Source organism: Ricinus communis, chromosome 9 (assembly GCF_019578655.1).
Source record: "Ricinus communis isolate WT05 ecotype wild-type chromosome 9, ASM1957865v1, whole genome shotgun sequence".
NCBI classification, from domain to species: Eukaryota; Viridiplantae; Streptophyta; class Magnoliopsida; order Malpighiales; family Euphorbiaceae; genus Ricinus; species Ricinus communis.
This window is the reverse complement of record NC_063264.1, coordinates 5,416,870-5,439,797: the sequence shown is the minus strand read 5'-3', so window position 1 is coordinate 5,439,797 and position 22,928 is coordinate 5,416,870. Positions and strand designations below refer to the sequence as shown.

Sequence of the window (22,928 nt, the reverse complement as noted above, 5' to 3'; positions counted from 1 at the left end):
ATGGTTGGGAAGTCTGCTTTCACGGCTGGGAACTTTTGTTCACGGTTGGAAACCCAGGTTTCACAGCTAGGAACTTTGGCTGTGAATGCTACTAGACTTTGTGAGGAAAAAGTTCTTCACAAGCGTGAATCTTTATTTACGGCTGGAAAGATTTTTTCATGGCTATTAATGACTACTTTCACAGCTGAAAATGTTGGCCCTAAATGTTTCTATCAATTATCTGCTTTTTAATTACGAGTGAGACTTTTGTGTCTCGGGTGTAACGATTTAAAAACTAAAAATCTTAGCCATATAACTCCAAACGGTAAACTGTTTTTATGTTGGAAACTTTAGTCAATCCAATACAACATCATAGTTTTGAACAACTTTAAAATCATCAATCTTCATACTCCAAAAAAGCAAAATATTATATTGCTCATCTAATCTTAACAGTTTGGACATGTTTCAGTATTTCGACCATTGCGCTTTCCATACACGTCAGATTAATATAAAACCTTTTCCATGTGAAACTAGAATGCTAGAGCTATAAATCTGCAGAAAGGTATATTAGAATTCCTCTTGTAGAAATAATATCACCAGTTCTAATTGACCTTAATATGACAGCTTGAGTATAATTCACTCAAATCCAAAATTTCATTTTTCTAGCTTCAAAAATTATTCTAATTTTTGTTCCTAAAAGTAGACTGATGTAGCTATCCATTCATGTACTTGCCCTCATAAACTCTTCCAAGTAGTACAGTTTATTCTTCAAACTTCAATAATCGATTTTATTCTATGGAGATCATACTTATTCATATGAGTTTCTTGACTCCATATACTCTTTACATTACCGTTATATGCTCTACCATTCTTCTTATATTTATTACTTCGTGATTTTATCTTGATCTTCATATTAACTCAAGTATTCAAGTCCTGGACTCTTAAGTCCATCTTCACATTTATGCCTTCCTTTTCATTTATATGCATCAATAGTTATCAATCAAGAACAATAATACTAAACAAGATTGTTAGTGATAATAATATTTTATATCATCAAAAATATATATGAAACCTTGAGATCAACAAACACCCTTATATATGACAGTTTTAAACATAATATATCTATAAATTTAGTAAAAATTTAGAAAAAGATTAATTTTATAAGTCACTAATATCTTATTTAATTTAGTTTATTGAAATATAGGTCTTTAAAACTATCTATTCTCTATTAAACTCAAAATTTTAAAAACCTTTATTCTCTAAAACTTTTGAGAGTCGTATCCTTCTAAAATTTGACTCTTAAACATACATATTATCATTATTTTTATTATTATTTCAAAATTATATTGTTTACATTATTATTATTATTATTTTAAAATTATATTTTATATATATATATATATATATTATATTTTTGTTATTTATTAAAAATTAAATAATAGAGTAAAATTAAAAATTATTAAAAAACATATACTTTAAAATAAATTGAAATAAAAAATTAATTATTTATAATTTAATAAAAATACATAAAAAAAGAAAAAGAGTATAGTTGCTGCTAATCCAATAACTAAATTACACAACTGCAAAAGCTACATATTATGTGCACACGCGCTTAAAGGAGAGTGACTTATTCGGATGAAGACAAGATCTTGAAATGCGTGCCGGTTTGGAAAAGCGGGAAGAGTGTGGAAAAGGGGGTGCGCGTAGGCCGTTGAAGGGACCTTATGTTATCCTTCTTCTAGAAAGGGGCGGTTTTGATATGGCAATTCAATAACTCAGCCCCTTTTATTGGCACCGGCTGATATGTCACGTAAGGGTGTATATGCACGACTATACATATATATATATATGTATATATTTTTAATACAAACAATATTTGAAATTTAATATTTATTCTTTTTAATCAAATTTCTTTCAATAACATTCATTTAAATCCTACAATTTTAATAAATATATTAAATCTGTAAATATTAAATCAAATTTAAAAATAATTACCTACCCCTCTTCTTACTAATTCTTTCATTCGTATAAATTATTAATTCTGAAAAATCATAAATCTATGTTGAATAATTTATGTTCTAAGTCTCTAATGGAATCGTTTTGATGAAAGTAAAATTGACGTGCAACTTACGTTATGGGCTTTTTAGTTTATCAAACCTAATTTTCTAGTTTTATAGATGTGGGCTTTTTATTTTAGAAAAAAAAAAAAAAAAGGACAAGAAATTCTTCTGCGATAAGGCTCGCTTTAAATGAAGATCATAGTTATTTTATGACAAATTAATAGGTTTGGTAATATTCAATTAATAGGAAGTTCGTGCACCTGAAAGAAAGCATCTTGCTTTCATGCTTTCACTATTAATTTCTTGTTTAATTTACAACTTTCTTTACTAGGTCTACTCAGCTGATGATTTGTGCTACTATTTCTACTAGTGTAAATTGATCTACTTCAGGGAGAATATCAATATTATCGTTCACTCACATTTTTAATTTGACGGTAAACGTATATATCACAAAATTTCAAGTTCGAATCTCCTCTCTCTTATTTATAATTCAAAAAATAAAAATTAATATCACTATAATATTTATAGTGGAAGCTTTGCTGCCGCCCTATTAGCATATGGTTTTTAAACACATATTATTAATGCTCAAACAATATGAAAAATGCGTGTTTTTTTTTATTAATTAAGGGATCTATGATATTTGTGTATTCACATAATAATTGATTATGGTATCATTTGGGTTGAAATTTTTTGGAATTTATGGATTTTTAAAATTTTATTGTTTGGATATAAAAATTAAGAAAGTTTTGAAATAAAATAAATTTATTAGGGACAATATTGAAATAAAAAATAATAATATAACAATATATTATTTTTTTAAATGGTAGATTTTAGACTTTCCTACTTACTAGATGGGAAATTAGAATCCTTAGAAATGAGAAATTTTTTTGATAGACAAGAGACTTTTTAAAAATTTATAGAAAATATATTTTTACTTGTCAAACAATGAATTTAAACTAAATCTATAGATTTTAAAATCCTTCATTCAAAATCTCTCAATCCTAACTACACCTATGTGAATTTTGCAGGTGGTATGTAAAAATGAGCCTAGAGCATTCGTGTGCTTGCTCGATGAGAGGGGAAGGTGTGGTTTTATCCGTATCAAATACATGTTTATAGTCTAGAATTTGAATCAATTAGTCAATTTAATACCTTTAATTTTATTAAAAAGACTTATATTTCAAAAACAAGTTTACAATATAAAAAAATTTATGTCTCAATTAATTAATTAATTATATATGCCGCATTTTACCATTATAAATTATTGTATAATTAGAAAATTAATTTTCTAATTAATATAAGTCTTAAAATACAATTGAAATTCTATTTTCTAGAACTAGAATCGTTATTTAATTTTAAAAGTAACTTCTTAATTAATGAATTAATGTAAAAATGTTTATGTCCGAGGATTTGTATATATTTAATATATATATATATACTAGTATTATTTGTCATGCGTGTTACATGAGTAAATTTTAATTTTAAATTTTATTGATAAAAAGGAGGAAAACATAAACAAAAAAATAGTAAACTATAGATGAAGTATTACAATAATAACGAACACATGAATATTTATCAATAAAATAAATTAAAAGTATTATACATTTTTTTCTAGAATTTGAATAAAAAATTAAGAATGTGTATGGAATTTTGATAGGATTGAGACTGAATTAGATTAATCACTTATTAATTATATTAGAATTTAAATAAAAAATTAAATTAATTGCATATAAAATTAAAATACGAGAATATTAGTAATTACTAAGTAATTATAAGGGTATTTTAGTCGGATTAAAAATTTATCATTCTTCGGGCTTTTATATATATTATAGATTATAAATATTCTACTTATTTCTCCTTCTGCGTGCTGGGATATTGTAAACTTGGATTCAATCGATGGGATATCGTAAAACAACACAAAAAATTTTCTTTATTATTTAAAAACATTTAAAATTTGATTATAAGAAAAATTAGTATTCACGACCACAAGGTTAAGTACCTCGCATTGTACCAGGCGAACTAGATAGGCTTATTATCTGCAGCTAAACTAGATAGACTTATATGCAAAACTATGTTGTTTAAATGAAACTAGTAGTAAGTTAGGCTAACTATTGCTTAGCATGGCACTAAATCTCTTTACAATCCATGTTGTTCTAATGAAAATACAACCTTTGAAAACACCAGTTAGATCCTGGCAGTCCCAAAAGGGCTTGTTTTTGGGTTATTTCTGGAAAGATGAAAGTGAGTACATAATGCTTTTTAATTTGATAATTAGAAATGGAGTATGTGTCATAGGATAAAGCTTGAAGGCGCCACTGATGGTACTATGCCACCAAAAGAAATTATAACTAAAGAATTTTGTGTTATTTTATGCCAATGCGTTATATCCATTATTTTAGGACAGACACATGAGAACTTACACGGGAGTTCATTATTTAAGAGTAATGGATATAATCAATACATGTATATAATATAATTAACTAATGATTAATTAAAACATGTATATAATATAATTAACTGATTGGTCTATGACCGCACTTGACACCTGCACGTGACAATTAAATACATTATAGTTTCTTTTTCATTTTCGAAAAAAGAAAAAGAGAGTAAATTTTGATCCTGAAATTATGGATAGATACTGTTTGTATAGTTTTTCTTTTCCTTTCTGTTACCAGATTATGATTATCAATTTCCTTGGATGCGGTGCTTCATTTTGCCAATTATTCACATAGGCAATAAATTCAAACGAAAGTTAACATTAATTAATTTTGGAGAAATTAATTAAAATTTAAGTAGTTGTTTGTATACTTTTCTGGATATATTTTTAATTTTTATCTGCACTATTTTCTTTTTAAAAAAGAAAAATAAGAAGAAGAAGTCTTCAAGGTAGCAGCTTTTTTAAATAATATACATTTTCATATCTGGAAAGAAAAACGAAACGAAGATTACAAGCAACAGACAACTTGGCGCTTTGTCCACAAATCTTGCATTGCAAGAGGCATCGTCATCATCATCACCACCTTAAAGCTACGGATTCTCCATTTGCTACCTCAGCTTGCTGGCCCTGTTTCAACAGCAACACTATTCACCATGTCAAATAGAAAGAACAGTAAAAAAACCAAAAGAAGAAAATAAATAAATAACTGAAGCAGCTAACCGTTGCCTTGCAATTTAGCAGCCTGGACATGCTTGAACTTCTGAAGCCCAACCTTAAATCCAACACTCTTGATATCTTGTCGCACCTGTTCTTGAAAATCTACATAAGTAAAAGGCTTGTACTTTGAGCTTTCAATCACACTCCCTGCAGCTGGGAATACGAAGTAGCAGATCGACAGTCTCTCTTCATTTTTGTTTGTCTTAACTCTATGTACTACGCTCTTGTATTCGTCATCGCTTATCGCCTAACCAACCCGAAATATATTGATAAAGAAATCATCAAACTAATAACAAAATGAAAAAAAGATGCATATATATAGGGAAGAAATTTCTTGTGAAATGGGCATACTTTTACGACAGTAATATTAAAGATATATGTATATATGTGACATGGTCACCTGCATCATATCTCCGATGTTAAGAATCAGTGTATCAGGAAAAGGCTCTACTGGCAGCCATTTATTATCCCTGATAAGTTCGAGCCCCCCTACTTGTTCCGAGTTTAATATAGAAAGCACTGAACTATCAGTATGAGCTTCCATGCCCAGTGTCTCATTAGCTGTGGAGCATTGAGGGTACCGATAAATGCGTACAACTCCTGTTGATTTTGATAAATAAGATCAGGATTCAGATTGAGGGTTTCTGCCATTGCTTCGAGTATAGTTGTTGCAATTCTTGCTAGGTGCTTTCCATATTCTTCCAATAAAAGTCTGGTGGAGGACAAAAGAAACCTTAATTGTCAATGGAAGGAAATTAATAGAATAAAGAGAATATTGCAATCTGAAACTAAAAAGTATAATAATTCAGGCTCTTTTTATTTCACCTAAAATCTATTTTGAGAATTTTCCTATGCATAAAAATCAATTAACAGAATATGTTTTTAAAGTTTTTGAGTATTTTTATCGAAAATTAAAAAAAAATTATTTTCATATATATCAACTAATCAAATAACATCAATTACTTTTATTGACTTTAGACCACTTAGACTGAAAAATATATATAATACAATGGGATTGCTAATTTATAGATCTAAAATTGTTATATGGTAGGTTTACTTTTTATACAATAATAATACCCTTCTGAATACTCTAAACATTTTAAAAAAAAAAAAGTAAGTTCTAAACATTTTGTTTTTTCAAAAGGTAAGTTTTATTTATTTATTTCTCATTTGCAATCAAATAATAGAAAAATAAAAATAAGTTATTTAATTAAAGAAAAACAAAAAAGAAAAGTTATTTTCTTGAAAAGGAGTTTTTGTTTCTCTATTACTTGAAGAAAATATGTGCTGAGTGGTTTACTAGCACATCAAATATAAGTTGCTTTCCTTAGTTTTGGAATTTTAGACTCTACTCAACTAAACTCAGTGCATATATTTGTAATCTAAATATCTTAAAAAGATGGATTATAAATATAAACATTAATATAAATAATGGAATGCGAAATCCCTTTGTTTTGTTTTTAAGAAATATCTGAAGTTTGAGACACTACTTTTCAGGATGTTCACAAAGAGAATGTAAATTAGATGCCCTTTAATAGGTTTAAGCTCGAAGGTAAAGAGTCAACTAAATGACTTGAGGTATGGTAGAAATTAGATCGTATGAGTTAATCTTTTTTTTTTTTTTTTTTAAACAAATCACATTTATCAGAATTAAATTACCATACTGAAAAATAAACTAAATATAGCATATAGATATATGCTGTCCACACTCTTTTGGGTGATGAAATCAGACATAATATTTTAATATATTTTAATTCTTTTTTGTGTTGGTATAAGCTATGAGAGGGAAGGAAATAGAGAGCCATTTTTCATTTTTGCCCCCATAAAATTAAATAGAGGGAGTTTTTCTCCAAGAGTGATGTTACTTAGGCCATTTTTATTTATATTAGTTTTTGTTCATTTGACCTATATAATATTTTTATAAGATTATTTTATTATTCAAAAGAACAGAAATAACTTTATAAAAACAGTATATGTTATATCATATAGATAAGAGTTAATACAGATTAAGGTGGGATGGGTAAAAGTCGATACAAATTAAGGTGGAGACTTCCTATTTCTAATTTTTTTCTTATTTCCAAACAAAGAAAAACTATAATCATTCTTTATTTGTCTTCATCTTTTATTTTGCTCCAACCCAAACATAGGAAGTGATATTAGCAGTTTTGTTTGATAATAAGAACGAAAATAATCTAAAAATGCATATTGAATTGCATTTCTTTATACTCAAAAGTAACATTTGTAATTTTATTTTACTAGAACATTGAAAAGAAATGACAAATTGGATTCAATTATTGGAATTGAGATTGTTAAAAATATCACTATTATAAAATAGTGGAGCCGCTACAGCGTAAAAGACTTATTGACGATGACCACTTGGTTTTGGGAAAGACAAAAAACAAAGTTCTAGACAGTCCAATCAATATGTCTCTTCCTATAAGTTTTTCCTTTGCCGACTCATCCAGAACAGTGAAATCTTAAAAAAAAAAAGTCCAAGACAATCAACAAAAAGAGACAAAGAAGAGTGAAAGACTGTACCTGAAAGAAACAATCAAGGGATCTTCAGCTTGGAACTGGGAAAGTTGACGGAGAGGAATGTTGAAACCTTCAACCCAGTTGATATTCTGCAAAGGACTAGCTCCAGATGAAGTAAGGGCGGGAGTACCCCAAAAGTAGGACAATGGAGTAGCACTACTCACTTCTTTTTTGAACTCAAAAGAAAGAGAAAATAGTTTCTTGGAATAATCTTCTAGTTTGCTCAAAAGGGTTGATGGAATTCCATGATTTACTAAACGGAACAGTCCCCAATCCTTACAAGCCTCTCCAAGCTTTTCAAGACTGAGACATTGAAGATCTATGAGAGGAAGTGGATCATGATGTTGAAAATCTTTGCAGATATTAAGACCATCTTCAAGAACAAGGGTCGCAGTCTTAGGGCTTATTGTTGTGTTTTCTTGGCGAAAAACAGGAGGGTAGGATTCAAGGTTCATTTCAGACATGTTTGTTCTTTCGGACAAGAACAAATTTATCTGTGTATCTGTTGATTTCTCGAACAACGAATGTTTAGAATACGTAACGGGAATTAAATATGAATATTTGTAAGGTACGGGGGGTTGTTGATGAGGCAATTAATATATTCTAGGAAACGTAGTGAGAGTCCTCTCTGGTTTATTTAGTGCCATGTGTGCTGCATCCGCTGCTGCTTGACCTATTGTCTCTGGCATCGGTTAGTCTCATGAATGCTGTTTCTATTTTGCTGTTAATGTGATTCTTGAATTTTTGAGGTTCTTATGTTTAATTTTTTTATTGAGCAGTACTTTCAATTGAAATTCTTTTTATTTTATTTTATTTATACTGTGGCAAATATGACAAATAATATATTTACTCCATTTAGATTATTATTTAAGATTTTATTACTTAACATTTAATATTTGATTTCGATAAGTTTATCTTGGCCACCGTATTTGGTTTATACTATCAAAATGAAAAAGGAATTCATTATGCTGTTTTTGCCTTTATCCTTTGGATGATTCTAGTTATAAACATAGAATTAAATTAAAGATTCGTTATGCTGGCCTTGCCTTGGGGCCTTTCATGATTCTAGTGATATTGGATTGATAATTTGTGGTTCATGTCAACCGGATGTTACAGCAGATGTTGTGATAGAAAAGAACTTTGTATGTAGATGACAAGCAGAAATCAAAGCTGTTTCCAATTGTCCCATTCGTACAGCAACATTAATGGTACCGTAATCAAAGAATCATCTACCAGAGCCAATAAAACTCATTCTACCGACTTAATGCATTGCTGGATAATCTTAATGACAGCATGGGATCTCAACAAAAAGGTACATCCATATGATAAAACACATAGAGTTGTTATACTTCCATGGTTGAACCAAAAGATGTTAAAAGCAGCATGTTTATTGTGGAATAGTTCATCTTTATGTATTTTTACAGTGTTATTCTAATTTCTAATTTCAGGTAGTAGTAATTTGCTATATGAATTTTAGGAATGATTACAGACATATGTCCTTGCTTGTCTATATTCTCTGTATTATTTAAAATAATAAGATGAAAACAACATAAAGTGGAAGAATTAAAATATCAACATTACTATTTTTGATAAAAAAAAAACGAAAAAAACACAGAGAAAATAATGGCAGTAAAAGAAAAAAAATTAAAAATTAAAAATTAAAAAAAGGTCTAATTAAAGACTACGCAATGTTTAGGTGGTTAAAAATATCAAAATCATCGTGTTTTTTATGAGACAAAATGATGATTTTTAATGTTATAAATTAAAATTTATTTTTTAAATATTTAATTACAAATTAAATTCTGAATTTTTAATGGTAATAAAAAAAGAATAATTTTTTTTATAGAAAAAATCTAATTAAAGTCTACTTAGTGTTTAGGTGGTTAAAAATATCAATTTTTCATGTTATAAATTAAAATTTATTGGCTCTTTATCTTTTAAGTGTCAATAAATTTTATTGATATATTCTCTAAAAAGAAATGATTTACAGTTGTTCATTAATGAACAAAAGTGATTTTATAATAACTTCTTTAAGCTGATTTAAGAAGCGATTTTAGGAAAATGCTATTGGCCACAAGTAGAGATATAGTAAATGTAGCTCAATAGTGGCATAATATATATAAATTTACATACGAAATAATTAAAATTTGGTGAAAAATCATAAAGTTTTTATTGGAAATTTCAATAGTAATTAATATAATATATTTATTAACTTTTTGAGTGATAAATAAGTTATTATTATCAAATTAAATAAAATATTTATTTTGACTGAGATATATTTATTGTGTCTCTAATTGAGATAAATAGCATTAGCTGTGATTTTAATAGTGAAAAGGGAGAATTTATTTTGTAGAGTTTAAATTATATTTTGTAATATGTATAATGATTTAGGATGTAAATAGTGTAAGATTTATTTGTATTCATTCTCTTTATGCTTTTAGTTACCCAAATTAATTTAATAAAATTTAACAGACTTAGATATGTTTAATAACAAATTATTTTTACTTTCTTCTCAATCTGTTCGGAAATTATGATGATCAATTTCCTTCATTCCATATGTGATAATAACTTATGAATGCACTATTTCTTTAAAAAAAAAAATTCCTTTTTTCAGAAAAAATGTTCACTATTGTTTAAAATCTAGAAACAAATTAAACGAAAGAAAGAAGACAAGTGGTGTCTTCAATCTTTACATTACAAAGCAAGAAGGACCTGGCGTTCCACCCGCATGTTTTGCATTGCAAGAGGCATTCATCATCATCACTTTCTGTAATCTAATTCACCATTCGCATTTGCTGCCTCAGCTTGCAGGCTCTGTTGCAACATTAACACAATGCACCAGGAAAAAAGAAAAATAAACAAAACCAAAAGAGGAAGTAGAAGAAACAGATTCAAAGAAAATGAAGTGGCTAACAGTTGCCTTGCCTGCAGTTTGCATTTGCTTGAACTTCTCAAGCCCAACCTTAAATCCAACAGTCTTGATATCTTGCTGCACCTGTTCTTGGAAATCTTTGTATGTAAAAGGCTTGTACTTTGAGCTTTGAATCACACTCCCTGCAGCTGGGAATACGAAATAGCAGATTGACAATCTGTCTTCATCTTTGTTTGCCTGAACTCTGTGCATAACACTCTTGTATTCATCATCGCTTATCGCCTGTTGACCAACCCGAACAATTATATTCGTAAGGAAATCATCAAAATAATAGCATAATGAAAAGAAGGTCTTACCTTACCTGGACAGGACTATATATATATATATATATTACATGAATGTCACTTGTCCAGGCAATCATAAATCGGTCGACTATAAAAGAACTGAGACATAGGCATATGGAGTATTTTTCAACAATAATAACAAAAAGAATGCGACACTATAACCTGCATCATATCTCCAATGTTGAGAATCAGTGTATCAGGAATAGGCTCTACTGGCAGCCACTTATCATCCTTGAAAAGTTCGAGTCCGCCTACTTGTTCCGGGTTTAATATAGAAAGTACTGAACTGTCCGTATGAGCTTCCATGCCCAGTGTTTCATTAGCTGTGGAGCATTGAGGGTACCGATAAACGCGTACAATTCCTGTCGATTCTGATAAATAAGATCCAAGTTGATCAAGATTCAGATTGAGGGTTTTTGCCATTGCTTCGAATATAGTTGTTGCAATTCTTGCTAGGTGTCTTCCATATTCTTCTAATAAAAGTCTGGTGGAGGACAAAAGAAATCTTAATTGTCAATGGAAGGAAATTAATAGAATAAAGAGAATATTGATTTCTGCCGACTTGGCATAATTATTTAGGCTTAGTTTTCTTTTAACAATAAAAATTGTTTTCCAATAAAATATTCTTTATACCTTTTTGCATTTGGTGCATACAGAGATTAGTTAAAAAGATTTATGACTTCCTGTATCTTGAAAGAAAAATCATTTTGTTTTATACTCATGAATATAGAATCAATTAAATATAATTAATATATCAATTATGGACAATGAACAAGCTAATGGAGCTATGTTATATTTGATTATAATTTTAAAATAAAAAGAAATTATAATTTATTATTATTTCCAAATCAAGAAATAAATGATATTTCATAGAGATATTTTGTAAAAGATATTTCAGAAAGGCAAAATATTCTTTTTGCCAAATGGAGCCTTTTTCCTTTACTCAGACGACAAAATATTCTCTAAAGCTATTTTCTTATGCGCATCAAATAATTATAATTTTGTCATAAAAAAAGAAAAAAAGTGAATTAAATGCACGTGGCAGACTTTTTCTTTTACATAATTTTGTTAGAAGGGGTTCTGAGGAAAGAAAAGAATAGTTTAGAATGGAACCTTCTTATCCATCCATTAAATATGAAAATCATGTCGAGAAGACAAGAACCAGAACTGTAATGATTTTCCTTTTTTCCGGCCACAAGCAGTACAAATGGAATAAGTTTATGATTGATGGACGATGGATTTGACATCAGAATGTCCATTTCTCCATTATTGGATTTTTCAAAATATTTGTGATGGTTGTCATGAATTACTCTCACTCTCCAGATACTTATTCGCTGTTTAGTTTCTATGAAGTTGGCAATTGTTTTTCTTTTCTTTTTTTATTGGTAACATTTTAAGAATTTGTAATTAATAATTGATTTCATTTTAATGAGCGGCAGACCCTATTAGCTTTACTTGGGAGTTCTTTTATAAGTTAATAGTTACATTTTATTTATTTAAAATATATTACATTCTTGTATTATTAGTTTTTTTTTTATATAATTTATAATAAATTATTATTTTTATAATTGTTTTAACATTATAATTATAGTTATATATTTATGATGGTCATATTTGTAGCATTTAAAATCATAAATTTTTTATTAATAAAATTTTAATTTTAATTTCTACTTTAGAATGATTTTTATTAAAATTTTAATAATATATACAATTAAGTTGAATAAAACTAATTATTTTATTTTTAATTATTATATATTATTTTTATTAATTTATATCATTAAAAATATAAAATAAAATCATTTAAATATACATTATACTTATTATTAATTAATTAATATATACTAATAATTATAATTAATAAAATATTATCAAAAATTTAATTAATTTATTATCAATTATCAATTATCAACTACTAACTATTAATTGCATTGATTGATTTGAACTAAATATGTCTTTAATGGTAACATATAAAATATTTTGGAACTAGATAAATTCCTTTTTAAAGATTATTTTTAATTTGTGAAGAAAATTGTTACAGGTATACAGGTAAATTAATATTCTTAAGGAATACATATAAAAAATTATAAATAAAAAGGGTCTATTAATTTAAAAAATTCTAAAATATTGTTTGTTCGACATTCTACTCAATTCTCATCAGGCTCTAAGTGTTGGAATTGTGGAAAATTAAAAGTTAGGTTTTTTTTTTTGGAATTCGCACAAGTATACATAATTTTAGTTTTTAATTTACCACCGAAATTAAGTTAAAAGAATGAAAATATGGATTCAATTATTGAAACTGAGACCCATCCAAGAATGTTAAAAACAAAATCACTGTTATACAACAGTAGAGCAGCTAATATAGTGAGAAAAGTTATTGATGCTGACCATTCACATCTTTTTGTTTTTTCGGATTTGGAAAAAGAAATCTAGACAATCCAATCAATATGTCTCTTCCTATAAGTTTTTCCTTTGCCGACTCATCTAGAACAGTTAAAATCTAAAAAAAAAAAAAAAGGGAAGTCCAATAACAATCAACAAAAGGAGACAAAGAAGAGTGAAAAACTGTACCTGAAAGAATCAATCAAGGGATCTTCAGCTTGAAACTGGGAAAGTTGACTGAGAGGAACGTTGAAACCTTCAACCCAATTGATATTCTGCAAAGGACTAGCTCCAGATGAAGTGAGGGCAGGGGTACCCCAAAAGTAGGACAATGGAGTAGCACTGGTCACTTCCTTTTTTAACTCAAAAGAAAGAGAAAATAGTTTCTTGGAATGATCTTCCAGTTTGCTCAAAAGGGTTGATGGAATTCCATGATTTACTAAACGGAACAGTCCCCAATCCTTACAAGCCTCTCCAAGCTTTTCAAGATTGAGACACTGAAGATCTATGAGAGGAAGAAGTGGATCATGATGATCATGTTCTTGAAAATCTTCGCAGATATTAGCACCATCATCAAGAACAAGGGTTGTAGTTTTAGGGCTTATTATTGTGTTTTCTTGCCGAAAAACAGGAGGGTAGGATTCAAGGTTCATCTCAGACATGTTTGTCTTTCCAGACAAGAAAAATCTATCTATATATCCTGTTTATTTGTTGAACAAACAAAAAATGCTTACAGTAAGGCAACGGGAATTAAATATATAAGGTATGGGGGTTGTTGGGGAGGAAATTAATGTATTCTAGGAAATGTTGCGAGGGGGTCGATCTGGTTTATCTAGTGAAAGGTTTCCACGTGTGCTACCTTCACTGTCTTCTTGACCTATTGTCTTTGGCATTGGTCGTCTCATTAATGTTGTCCTTTTTTGGTTTTTGTTATTATTCTCGAGTCTTTGAGGTTGGGCTTGAACGGGAGGCTGCCACCCAAAAATTGTTTGTAGCTCTAGGTCCCCTCTTACATTTTGTATTTTCGGTGCATTCCTTGGATTCAACTCTCACTAAGTTAGGTTTTTTCTTCTTTTTCTTTTTTACCAAAAATAGATAATTATTCGACGGTTAAATAACTTAGTCAGGTGCTTCTTTTTTACTAAGTGAATCATTAAATCTTCTGATTATGCAGATTTCGAATCATTAATTTTTTTTTTAAATGTCAGAACTGTAGGAGAAATAATTTACTTTAAATCAACAAACCATAAATTTTAGTCCAAAAGGGCATCATCTGCTGTCTCAATACTAGCAACAACTATGAAATCCTACGAATTAGCCATGAGTAAGTGCTTGTAGAAAGGATGGGAGTTCTTGAGAATAGGATAGGAGCCATGTTCATGGCTAACATCCAAAACAAATATGGAGAACTATCATCTCCTTTCTCAAAATATGTCTTCTTCAAACTCAAATCTCTTCTATTCACCCAGCATACTATCGAGTATATGGAAAGAAAATACGCTCTCATAATAATTGAAGAAGATCCGCTGAACCCATGAATAGATAGCGAAACAACCATAATTAACCCAAGAAAATGAAAAAGAATTGAAAATCAGCATATAATGTATAAAGAAAAGAAGAAAAACATAGTGAGAGTTTAATCCAAAAGGCGGCTATCTGAAGGCTATTTTGAGGCAGATTGGAATCTGAGATTGAGTATTACAGTCTTACTAACAGTTTAAATTATATTTTAATTAATTATATTAATAGGCTGCATTATATTTTTGACAGTCTTATTGCTGCTTAGGTTAATTGGCCGAAGACATTATCGTTTTGTAATTAGCTTTTAATGTACAGTGAAATTCTATCTCTGTTAAAAAAAGAAGAAAAAAAAAAGAAATTTGAAATTAAAAGCAAGAAGCAAGAAGAACTAATCCATAATCTAGTTGCTATATTTGGTCTGTTCTTTCTATATATGCAAATATGCTTTGCAATGCACATAAGGAAAAAAAAATAAAAAAGGATATAGGAATAAAGTAATTTAAAGAATTTAATTAAAGCTTATATGTTATCCTTTGTACTATTCTAATTAATTATGAAATTTACATATTTTAAGAATAAAATATATTATATATAATCGACGTGGAATTTATTGAAAGATGCATTATGTTGTTCTTGCCTTGGTCCGGTGCATGATTCTGGGGATTTTGTTTTTAATTTAGTTTTTTATATTAATAAAAATGCTATAGGTCGTAGTGGGTGATGGAACAATTCAGGAATGTACTCGCAAGTTGATGTAGTAATTGGGCAATGAATTTTGGCAGTGATCGGATAGCAATTTGGCAATGGACAAATGGTCTTATATGTGGCCTTTATGTACTTCAAAATCTAATTGGTAATGTCCAACAGCAACTTGAACAGATAAATAAATAAATAAATAATAATGGCACCCTTCTCAAGTCCTGCTAAATATCTTTTTTCTTTTCATTTAATTTGATTTACTTAAATTTGTGTTTCCATAAATCTAAAAAGGGTTTTACTAAGTTTTATTTTAAACCTTAGGATTCACTTTTAAAAAATAATCTACAAAGGCCAAGTCTCTATTCAAGAATAACGTGGACAGATTTATCGGTTTAACATAAACAATTATGATTATTCTATAGTAAATCTAATACAACTGTTTTATTTTAGGGTTAATGATATTAAAAATCTAAAAGATTTTTTTGTATAAATTTAGCTAATTCTTTTAAATTTTTATTTAAATTGCTCGATTTAGTTAGTTATTACAATTATAACAAAATTAAAATTTCAGCTAAGATTAAATACTATCCTCTTAAATCTAGACACTAATTTCTTTTTATTTTATCAATATCGTTTGCCTCTTAAAATAAATACATAAAATCACGATAAAAGTTAGAAAAAAAATAACTTCATGTTTCATTCTTCTTATTGATTCATAATTTTTACTTGTTATTTACTTTCTCGTACATCTATAATCTGATCGTGGTAACTTATGTGTATTGTGTAAATATATATGGCAATGATATATAAATTATTGATAATGACACGTCATCCTATTTTGACCAAAATTTTAATTTGATTATAATTATAATTAATTAGCCAAATCAGACCATTTAAATAAAAATTAAAAGAATAGACCGAATTCATAGTTGGACATAGATTTAGATTTTTGATACCGTTAGTCCTTTGATTTATTATCTCTTATAATCTCACTATAAATTTTATAAATTTAATATAATAATCAATCTTAATCATAAGGAAACAGATATGCAAGCTCTATTAGAATTTTGCACAAATTTATACACAAACTTATTTATTTTATATTTAAATTATAAATTTTTTATTAACCTATTATTTTATGCATTGCCTTTTACAAGAAAGAGTATGATATATATGTTAGTCTATTTCCTCAAATATCAAAAATAGTATAACTCAGTTGTCATTGCTCAATTAATCTAATATTCGAAGTTTTACTTCCTATAGCAGAGCAAATATGTAATTTAAAGAAAATATTCTTTAAAACTTGGCACGATATTATAACTATATTAGATTTAGTAATAGTCACTTAATTTCAGATTATCTATAAGAAGTGTGAACTAGTTAATACATTATCTAATTTTTATTTCCTCATACAGAGAAGTATATTAGAAAATTGAATTCATTAATTTTATTTCCTCATGAAAGTTAATAGATCTGTGTAGAGCCTAAGTTGGATTTAGATATTAATCAATATCAAAATGATTAAAAATTAGATATTTGATATTTTTCAGAAAAAATAAAATAGCCATTTGTTCTATATATATATATATATATATATATATATATATATATATATATATATATATATATATATATATATATATATATATATATAAAATAAAGATTATTATATTGAAATATAACTAGTCACTTAGTTGGTTGGACTTTAACCTTTATAAATTATTTATATCTATTACTATTTAGTAATATAAGATCTCTAATACTTCTCAAATATAATGAGGATTTGATTTTGATGTTAGTTGTCACATGAAATTAAAATTCTCTCGCTGAAGTTTAAAATTAAATTGAAAGATATCGACGACAATGGATAAAACCAACTAGATATTCGGACGAGAAACTGGATTAAGTTGCTTTTATACTATATTAGAAATTAAATTGATTTGATTAAGGAGAATGTTAGATCGAAATCTCATATTATTAAAGAATAAAAAATACATATAGTTTTTTTAGAATTAAAATCCAACTAATCAAATAACTCATTTTAGTATTTTTATAAATTATTTAAATTTTTTACTCTCTAGTGATCTAGAATTTTTAATAGAATAAGATACCAATTTTCTTTTTTTAGAATTCCTTTTTTTAGTAACATGAGACTTTATTGTACAACCATTAGATTTACTAATTATCATAGTACTTCAACTTTTTCTTTTTTTTTTTCTCAATATCTATAAGTATAAATTAGTAGTTTTCCCAAGTAATATAATATTCTAAGTTTTACCTTCTAAAATAAGGACTGAAAGTATTAAAATATATATAGCAACACGACACATCATTATAACCATTATATTTACTAATGATCAGTCAAATAAACACCTCAGATTATTTTTTGTCTCTCAATGTTTAAATATAAACTAGTTCTTACTTCCAAATTAATCTAACTTAAATTTGAGTTATAAATTATATTGATTGTCAAATTAACCTTTAATGCCTAATATTCTAAGTTTTACTTCCTAATATAGCAGAGTAAATATGCAAAACCTTTCCTATAAAAAAAGTTATTATTTATTGATACATTATTTTGAAAACTTTAAAACAAACTTTTTTCTTTCCAAGAGATATATATATATTGGACCGAAATATTTGAGTTAGAGAACTCAGAAAGAAGGGCTCTTTCGGCCAACACATGAGCCCACTAATTATAATGTCTCCTTACAAAAGAAAAAGAAACGTCAATGGAATCCTCAATAACAGGAGCAGCAAGAACCAACGGTTGGGATAAATCTAAAGCATTTATTTTACGTTCTTGCAAAGCTTCAAATATTACTGGATGAGGTCCCCTAGTTTGGGCAGCAAGCAAAGGTTTTCCTAATGGCTAAAGCTTCACGAAGCCACGAGTAACAGAAAAGATAATCCTACCATCCGATGTTCGAGTAACCATACCAACAACACTCCTTTACTTTTTTCCCTTCAATTATGTTATGACGAGTTATATTTATACCAGTTGATATATAATACCAACTATGTATGAACAAAAAATGACTAAAACAAACAGATATTGCGTGATAAAGTTATAATAAAACGTCAGACATCCTACTTGATAAACTGAATGTTTCTAAAAAAACTTTCATCATTGCAGTGCTAATAATCTTCATTCTCAAATGCACGAGATGCTTGTAGTTCTTGTGACCTAATGGGTTCAAGTCTGATATTGGCTGACCCAGTGAATTACTCACCTGTCAAAGCTAGCCTTTCTTCTGCCGCTTTCAATTTCAAGTGGGCTGGAAACATTCGCAGAGAGGACAACTACGCCATCTTAATTTCATTAAATAATTTAAGCCTCGCAATAATGAATGTATATATTTTACATAGGCAGTAGACGTGTGAATAAGATCCAAAGCACCAATTCCCAAAGACAGAGAGAAAACAAAAGAGAGATCAAAGTAACCTAGGATCTTACGTGGGAGAAAGAGCAACAAAGCAAAGACAAAATCGGTGGTCAACCGAATCAGCTGACATAATAAGTAGGCTTGTTTGCATGATTACCATTTACTCCTGCATTCCTCATTCCTTAACATTTATAATTCCATTTTTCATCCTTTAATTTTCTTTTCATATTAACGATTCCTTCTATTATAGTTTTTCCTTTTAAGTAATCCATTAAATAGGTGGAGCTACATCCTAATACATTAATTAGTTATATCTTATTTACAACATTATATTCTTTTTTATTTTAAAGCTACTAATTATCATCTCTTCTGTCAAAGAATAATTTAAAAAAATAAATTAATTAAAAATAATTCTTAAGGTTATTATCGACAAATTTGTCTAATATTATTTTTAATCTAATTAGAGTAAAGTTTTACTTTAATATAAAACTAATTCTTTTACTTATTTTAGTCTTTAGCACAATTAAATCAAGTATTAAATTTATATATTTTTAAAGCATTTGTACTTAATAATATTTCAGAATATAATTTCTTAAGATATTAATATAAAAAAATATTACTTTTGTTATTATATTTATTAGACAGTATAATTAATTATTTTTAAAAATAGAGGAATTAGATTTTGATGAGGTTGATTTGATAGAAATTCCAAGATTTAAATTAAACTATTTGTTAATTTAGTCTTTTAAATTGTATTAATTTTGAGAAAAGGTTGCAATTAGCTTTATTAAAATGTAAGGGAGCTTTAGTGTTAACAAATAAACTCTAAAGAATAACTCATGTATCATAAAAATTAAGAAATAAATAGCATTTGGTGCAGTAGAGATACAAATAAAGAAATGGTTACGGTTAGATTTTTTTAAATAAATAAATAAAAATATAATTTCTAATATTAAAAATTTTATAAAATAATAAAACAAATATGAAAAAATATATAATAATTTATCTAATTTTGTCAAACTGTTATTATTACACTTTAGTCATAAATATATCATAAAATATTTATGAGTCTTATAAATTTTTTTAGTAATTTAAATTATTAATGAATAATATTATATAATTTTTATTATTCATATAAATTAAAATAATATAGTTAAAATGTTATAATTAATAAATATCTTAAAAATAAAAATAATATATTTAGTTAATAATAATTAGATATCTATATAATTAATTAATCTGATATTTAATTATTAAAATTAACTTATTTTTATGAATTTATACCCTTTTTTTCTTTCTTAGATTCCACCTTTGCTACATGCTACTCTTCACGTGAGTTTCTCAACCCTACATGGACACGTGTTTCTGTGATGCCCTTTCTCTTACAAGTGTGGCGATGGGGAGTCAATATATGCAAATCTTCCAATTTCAATTTCATTTGTCGTTTTCCCTTTTACACAGGTAACGATATGAAATAGGACTTGGAAGTTTATGTGATGTCAAAATTAGGTCAAAATATTGTCAATCAAATAGGATCTTTTCTTTTCTAAAATTGATTATTGAGATTTAAAGTAGAATAATTCTAATATATCTCAAATTTTCAGTAACATATAAATTTATATAATTAATTTTAGTTCAATTTTAAAAATTAATTAAATATAATTAAATATTAATTTACTCAATTATATATAGTATGTAATTATTAATTTATTAAATATATGACTTATTTAATATAAAATTTATATATTTCAAAATTTAATCAGATATATAAATTTATTAATATTTAAATTAATAAAAAGATATATACAACTAATAAATGATTTATGTATAAAATTATATGTGAAAGAAACTTTGAGACTAACATAGATAACTAAATTAAAAAAATCATAAATTTTATATTTTTATATTTTAAAAATAATATATAAATAACTATAAATGCTATAAGGTAATGTAAATATGAAATAAATATTTTCTTCATTAAAAGAAATTCACTCTTATTTATATATGGATTAAAAAATAAATATTTGTTTAATAAATGTTATTCTTTATAATTATTTCTAAACTATTTTTATTAAACTACTTTATAAAAATTAAAATTTTTTAGATATAAAAAATAAAAATTAATTACGTATGATAACTGGTAATATTTATGTTAACCAGTAAAAAGCATTTAGATAATTACTTAGTGAATTAATAAGTAAAAAAGAAAAGTTGACTAATTTAAAACGGATTAAAAAGAGAAAATTTCTTTTATATTTGACTCCATCCTGAATCTGTTTATAGAGTGAGTAACTGAAATTGAAACGAGCTGAACAGCGGGATCACCACAAAGTCGAACTGAAGAATTAACTTGGGTAATGAGCAAAAGAACAGACTGATATAAATATGAGTAAACGCCCAACGATGACAGGGAAAGAGACAAATCGAGGAGCCTCAAGCTAGACGAAGGGGACCGGGGGGGAGCTCGGAAATTGGGCTGATGAGTGAGGGTCCTCACATAGCCATCAATTTGTCTGATTGCAGGGCCTCTGCACATGCATTCTTACGCTTGCAATTTTTGAGTCTCTCGTTCCTTTGTTGTTTATCCCCTCCCTCTCCTCTCCCAGGTTTGCTAACCTGACACAGCGCACGTTTCCAAGCCCCACTTTTTTAATTGTATCCCAACAAAACTTATAATCATCTGTACGTAATACATCGACTTCCAAAGATAATTTATGAAAGGAAAACAAAAAATAAAAGATTAAGGAAATAAATCATTTCATCAGTTAATTGAGTTGTCCATGAGTTGATCTACTTGTAACTAGAGGCGCCATCTTGAATTTTTTACATGCTTAGTAAATAAATATAAAAAATTATATATATTAGTCAATTTTAATTTTATATTCTTTTCATGCATTAATAGATTTTTATATATTTATATAATATTATTTATATATACATGAAATTTTTTAAAATTATTATATTGAACTACTAAGTTGTTAAATGTATCACGAATTTTTTAATACTCTTTATACTATAAATTTAAAATTTTTATTATTTTATTATCTACATAAATATAAATATAAATATATATTTTATTAGAAAATAGTAAAATTTATTATTCATAGTAGTTATGATAATTATTACACTGATTATAATTATTTTTTAAAACATAAAATTTAATATTTTTTATATTTATTATTAGTATTTAATATTACATTTAATTTTTTTATAAATATTATAAAGAACACTACTATAAGTATATGTTATATGTTATTTTTCTATTAAAAACGTAACATCAATTCATAAAATTGTACTTTATAAAGTCTCATATAAAAGCTTAGCTTTATATATACTGTAAAATTAATTATATTAATGGTGTGAGTTAATATAATTTATTGATAAAATCTCAAGCATAGCTTATTTAATTTATTTTATTTTAATTTAGTTAATGAACAATAATATAGAATAAACCCAACTGATAAACCACGTGTGAACAAGGGATATAATGGTTGTTAGTATTGGTAGGTGTACGTGCTTTTTATATGCAGAGGAGATAATGGGGGGAAATAAAAGTGATTCATTTTCGTGGGTGTAAAGGGTAGCAATGCGCTTGGAATCTTGGATGAGGAATGATCTTTTTGTTGAAGATGAACACGTTGGCACATCACTAAAGTTGCCATGATATTTGTAGCTTTTATATATATATGGAAATATTTTCTATTGAAAGGAATATCGTTAGAAATGCTATAATAAGTAAATCTATCTGTAATAATTTAATGTGATAATTATTAATTACATTTAACGTACTATTTTTCTGGATATTCTTCTCTTTATGTTAAAATATTTAACAAATCAATTATTAAAAGTAAAGTAAAATAAAATAGGACAAAACTGATTTTTCTCAACCTCATCTCCACGTGTCTTTACGTTCCTTAGCCACCTTATGAGCTATCACTACCAGACACTATATTGCAGCAGTTATAAATAAACCATCCATTTGCTCTGCATCAAACTATC

General features: G+C 27.1%; 1 protein-coding gene and 1 pseudogene across 1 annotated transcript; both read right to left on the bottom strand.

Moving 5' to 3' along the window:
- Window positions 1-4,934: 4,934 nt before the first annotated feature.
- LOC125371061 lies at window positions 4,935-8,704 on the bottom strand (annotated as a pseudogene).
- A 1,581-nt stretch (window positions 8,705-10,285) lies between these two features.
- On the bottom strand, window positions 10,286-14,551 carry LOC8265631 (gibberellin 2-beta-dioxygenase 6). The gene is made up of 4 exons (XM_048378837.1): window positions 13,513-14,551; window positions 11,107-11,428; window positions 10,654-10,882; window positions 10,286-10,542 (listed from the first exon to the last, which is right to left on the bottom strand). The coding sequence occupies exons 1-4, from the start codon at window positions 13,983-13,985 to the stop codon at window positions 10,529-10,531; spliced, it is 1,038 nt and encodes a 345-aa protein (XP_048234794.1). The 5' UTR covers window positions 13,986-14,551; the 3' UTR covers window positions 10,286-10,528.
- Window positions 14,552-22,928: the final 8,377 nt, after the last annotated feature.

Excerpts from the sequence above, each read along its gene's own strand:
- LOC8265631 (XM_048378837.1), bottom strand. The coding sequence starts at position 13,985 with ATGTCTGAGATGAACCTTGAATCCTACCCTCCTGTTTTTCGGCAAGAA. Across the intron at positions 11,429-13,512 it reads CCCTTGATTGATTCTTTCAG|ACTTTTATTAGAAGAATATG; the intron begins GTACAGTTTTTC and ends GTCCTCCACCAG. Across the intron at positions 10,883-11,106 it reads ACATTGGAGATATGATGCAG|GCGATAAGCGATGATGAATA; the intron begins GTTATAGTGTCG and ends GTTGGTCAACAG.